This window comes from Solanum tuberosum, unplaced genomic scaffold (assembly GCF_000226075.1).
Source record: "Solanum tuberosum cultivar DM 1-3 516 R44 unplaced genomic scaffold, SolTub_3.0 scf00665, whole genome shotgun sequence".
Classification (NCBI taxonomy): domain Eukaryota; kingdom Viridiplantae; phylum Streptophyta; class Magnoliopsida; order Solanales; family Solanaceae; genus Solanum; species Solanum tuberosum.
The window spans coordinates 285-5,427 of record NW_006239579.1 but is presented as its reverse complement, the minus strand read 5'-3'; the positions used below and the strand labels follow the sequence as shown (position 1 = coordinate 5,427).

Below are 5,143 nucleotides of genomic sequence, written 5' to 3'. Positions count from 1 at the left end.
TAATTGAATTTGGTGTAATTGGTGTAATTACACTGTCTTGTCCTGTTTGGAAGGACATCCTGGTAATTGAATTTGGTGTAATTGGTGTAATTACACTGTCTTGTCCTGTTTGGAAGGACATCCTGGTAATTGAATTTGGTGTAATTGGTGTAATTACACTGTCTTGTCCTGTTTGGAAGGACATGTAATTACTTGATCAGCAGGTAATTGGTGTAATTGACATGAGGTAATTACACTCTACAATTCATAGGCAGAGGCTATGAATTGCTGGTAATTACATGGTGTAATTACCACCTCATTACTTTTTAATTTTTAATTTTTTTTAATTCTATTTTTATTTTTTTGTTTTAATTTTTTTTACTTCTATTATTATAAGTTTTTTATTTTATTATTATTCTAAAAAATTGTAAAAGTTTATTTTTTATTTTATATTATTATATTTCATTTTCTTCTTATTCTCAACCTTACTTTANTTTTTATTTTTATTATTCTAAAAATTTGTAAAAGCTTATTTTTTATTATTATATTTCATTTTATTTTTGTTCTCCACTTTACTTTACGTGATTCTATGTAATTTTCTCGTATTATATATTTCTTTATGCCATCCTTATTTTCTCATTTGCATAATTTTATTAGTATTCTAATTTTTAAATTAAAATAGAATTTATTGTTAAGTAAGGTTATAGACTTACGTTTTCTTTATTAAGAAAAAATAAAAATATATCATATTTATTACTATGTTGAAATTTATTAAAAGAGTATTATGTTAAAATTTTTGTTTTGAATTTATAACTTATGTTATATTTTCAGTTTCATTTGTTTTAGTAATATTGAATTTACATTGCACGTCATTTTTTAATTAGACTTGATAGATTATATTTTTGTCAAACATTTAATAATTTATGACATTTTATTTATATATTATTCTTTTTATCAAACATGCATTTTACGATATCGTAGAAACTTCATGCTTTTATTTGTTACGATCAATTCAATTGAAATATATTAATTTGAAAAAAATATAAATCAATTATTTTTTCATAATAGTAGTTACAGAAAATATGTTTATTAATTAATATATTTTCAAACAAGAATATATATCTTAAAATATTTAATTTAATGTCATTTATAAAGTTTCTTATTTGTCTAGTATAAATTTTTAAAATAATTTAATTTTTATTTTTAAAAAAATTTTATTATAATTTTTATAATTGCAATTGTGCATCCAAAATAGAACATGTGTAATTACACTGTGGCATCCAAATAGGACATGTGTAATTACACTGTGGCAATCAAACAGGTCAATATAATTACTAGACATTGTAATTACTTGATTGGTAATTACTACCCTAGTAATTACACCAATTTCAATTATAAAGTGGCTTTCCAAACAGACCCTTAATCAAAGAGTTTAGACATCTGGCCAAGAAAATCATGAAAAATAAAAAATATATTAATTATGGTTGGTCATATATATTAATCACAAATCCCATATGTCCATGCCGCTATATCAACAGACATAGTTGGGACCTATGTCACATGAAGGTTGTCCCTCCTTTCCAACATTAATTTTTCTACGATAACAACAATAACAATATATTCAGAGTAATTTATTAATAAATCTAAAAAGAAAAAAGCTATATAAATCTTTCAACCCGGTAAACAAGACTTTTAAATTTATGATCTTAATTAAAACTAAAGATATGTAAAATGTATTAGAATGTGTACCAATATTAGCTGGAATTGAATCCAAGACAAGATTCTGAATTTATCAATATTATTTTAATTTAGGAGTTAACGAAAATTGTTGCTTTGACTTGTACTAGTGGCACAAGGACATTACTATGCTCATCATGAGTGCACGGTTAATTATATGCTAGTTTCTGTCAGTTTCTTAAGATAAATGTACATATATACATATGGTTTTTTTTTCAAAGCTAACGGGTTCACATGCACCCTTATCTATACACGTGGGTTCACCTCTGATTAGAATACATTTTAATCTTATAATATTAAACTTGTTGCATGAAAATTGAAATTAAGCGATTGTTACCATGAAACGATGTGGTGCAACGGATGAGGTTGCTCCTCCCTTAACCAGAGGTCTTGGGTTTGAGCCCTAGGTATGAAAAAATCTTTGGTAGGGAGCGCTTCCCCCCAAAAAGAGCCCTACCCCTACGCGGCGCAAATTTGAAATAGTTGAACTCCAATACAAATATCGAACGCCGAATAAAAAAATATAAAAAATTGAAATAAAGAACGTAATAAATATTTTGGTTCCGCCACGATTACTTCAATAGTACTTTGTGTTAATGGGGTTGTCCCTTCATTGTTCCCTTGTCTCACATCATATCAACCTAATCTTGCCTGTCATTTAGATTTTGACCGACACACATTAGTTAGCGTGTCATGACACCTACCTGATCACTCCATACCAACTCGCCATTTACATTGCGTCTCTAACAATTGCGGATAATTTTAATATTTATACGATCAAATCATTTAATTTAAATAATAATTTTTTTAATAATATTTATTAGTGACTTATTCTAAGTTATAAATTACATGTTATAATAATTTAAATTATATAGATGGTATAAAATTCTCATTACACAACATGAGTCGGTATGTATAATGAGAGGCGACTATAACATTACGATATTGATTTAATAAATTAATTATTAATAGAATTTGTCACTAGACATAATGTGGATTCAATATTTAAAATCTTTAAGATTGAACTCAGATAGATTGAAACGTGGATTCATCTATGTATATAATTTAAATCCTTATATCAAATTAGATGAGTCTAAGTCACACCCTACCATCTTGCTCAAACGGAAGAGGATTTTTCAAGCATTATAAAGAGGTGAGGTGAGCAATCTGATGCGAAATTATTCCCCTTAACGCTCTCCCTTACATTCAGATCCATACATTCTTTATTTGAAGTTTCACTATTCGGTCCGGAATATGACACTCAAGGATCGAGAGTATTTTCATAAACTCCATACAATCCGTGGCCCTACAACGGACTCAACTAACCTAACTCTGATATCATGTTAAATTAGATCTTGAAATAATTTACACCCTCATAAATTAGCTCAAAGAAAATTTAATTCTCAAGCCATATAAAGAACCTAAAATTCTCGTTCCAATCTGATATAGGTATATTGAAATATATATTTCATTTTATACAAAATATAAAATGATTTTTGTATTGTTACGTGCTAAAAAGGAGCGTGAAGGAGTTATTTTCCCTTTTATGAAATTCATGCACAAAGAAAATAAGTCATCTACATATTAATTATGTCACCCTAATTATTAATCATTTTTATATTATATAATGTTACACTTATCTTCCTCTTCTCATTCATCATTCACATCTTGATAGCTAACAAATTCTTCACCGGAAAAAGTAGCCGTTGCTGGACATACGCCGGAGAAAAAAAGGGTTATCAACAACAAAGTACTCATCAAATTCTATATAATATATATAGTCATATATATCAAGAATATTGAAAATGGCAACAATCTACGAAAATAATGATCTTGCAACTGAGCTGAGATTAGGGTTACCTGGTACAACAGATAAACCGAAGACACAAGTATCTTCGACTAGTACTAATAAAAGATCTTTATCAGAGATGGATAGCTCCTCAAATATTATAAATCAAAATGATCAACAAGACTCCTCCCCTCCACCAAAGTAAGTTGTGTTATTGATTTTTCACTATAAATATTGTTTCGAGGTCTTTCGTTTCATTCAAGGATTTTTATTTATTTCCGTAGAAAATATATAGAAATATATACTTCTAGTTATTTTTATGTGTATATTGGAATGATTAGACATGAGAGTACATAAAGTTACTGACCTCAACTTGTTTGGAACTGAAGTTTATATATTCTTATTCTTGACTTAAAAAGGGTTTGAAATTAACAAATTTTTATTTGTTTTTTTTTTTCAGAGTACAAATTGTTGGTTGGCCACCAGTAAGATCTTATAGGAAGAATGTTATTGTCCAAGCCAAGATATCAAATATTGATGTTTCCTTAGGAATGTATGTGAAAGTTAGCATGGATGGAGCACCTTACTTAAGGAAAATTGACCTTAGGGTTTACAAAAATTATCAAGAATTACTCAAAGCTTTGGAGTTCATGTTCAAGCATCCCATTGGTGAGTTTTAACTTCCACAAAACTCTATTAATAGTCGGTTACTGAGTCAGATCTAGAATTTTAAGTTATCTCGTGTGATATTTGGATCTAGGATTTCAAGTAGTGTGAAGTCGAAATCAATCCATCATTATTTTGATATTCAATGTATAGTTTAATAGGCCGGTTAGGTTGATCATAGACAAATTCAGAATTTTAAATTAATGCATCGGAAATTTTCACTTCACTCACTAAATAATTATAACTATATGTTTTAAAACAATACTTATGTTTTATTGTTGGATTATAATTTTTCAGGTGTATACTTGGAAAAAGAAGGCTACACTACCAGTGGATCTGATTATGTATTAACATATGAAGACAAAGATGGTGATTGGATGCTTGTTGGAGATGTACCATTGGATATGTTTATTAATTCTTGTAAAAGGCTTAGAATCATGAAAGGGTCTGATGCTAAAGGTTTGGGGTGCCTATAGGGATCTCATAGATTAGATTTAAGGCGGATTTTGTGGGTTCAACTTTGTTTTTGATTCGATTTATGTATATATATATACACACAAAAAGAATAAATTTCTAAGTCTAGTGATTTTGGATTATCATAAATTTGAGTCGATCTGACCACCTTAATTACGGAGAAGGCTCAATGAGCTTTTTGATTGAGATGCAAAACCATATTAAGGAGCAAATGTCTTACATGACGTGAATCTGAATTAATTGGGTTAATATATTTTTCGGATATCAAATAATTATAGAAAAAAAAGGATCAATGAACTTCTTGATTGAGATGATAACCCTTCTCCTTAGTGGTCTCTAAACGCATACAGATTTGAATTGATTGGGCCAGTATATTTCAAATACTAAATGATTATATGACAAGAAAAAGACTAACTACGAGCTTGTTGACTTGGATGAAAATCTGATTAAGAAGTGCTTCCTTTTTAATGGGCTCTATGTGCACTAGGACCCAATATA

At 28.6% G+C, this 5,143-nt stretch overlaps 1 protein-coding gene across 1 annotated transcript; it reads left to right on the top strand.

The window, feature by feature from the left end:
• The first annotated feature begins 3,351 nt into the window (after positions 1-3,351).
• On the top strand, positions 3,352-4,770 carry LOC102587488 (auxin-responsive protein IAA3-like). The gene is made up of 3 exons (XM_006366600.2): positions 3,352-3,706; positions 3,966-4,174; positions 4,469-4,770. Exons 1-3 carry the CDS (start codon positions 3,522-3,524, stop codon positions 4,645-4,647), a joined length of 573 nt encoding a protein of 190 aa, XP_006366662.1. The 5' UTR covers positions 3,352-3,521; the 3' UTR covers positions 4,648-4,770.
• Positions 4,771-5,143: the final 373 nt, after the last annotated feature.

Coding starts and splice junctions, on each gene's coding strand:
- LOC102587488 (XM_006366600.2), top strand. CDS start 3,522: ATGGCAACAATCTACGAAAATAATGATCTTGCAACTGAGCTGAGATTA. Junction 3,707..3,965: donor GACTCCTCCCCTCCACCAAA/GTAAGTTGTGTT, acceptor TTTTTTTTTCAG/AGTACAAATTGTTGGTTGGC. Junction 4,175..4,468: donor CATGTTCAAGCATCCCATTG/GTGAGTTTTAAC, acceptor ATAATTTTTCAG/GTGTATACTTGGAAAAAGAA.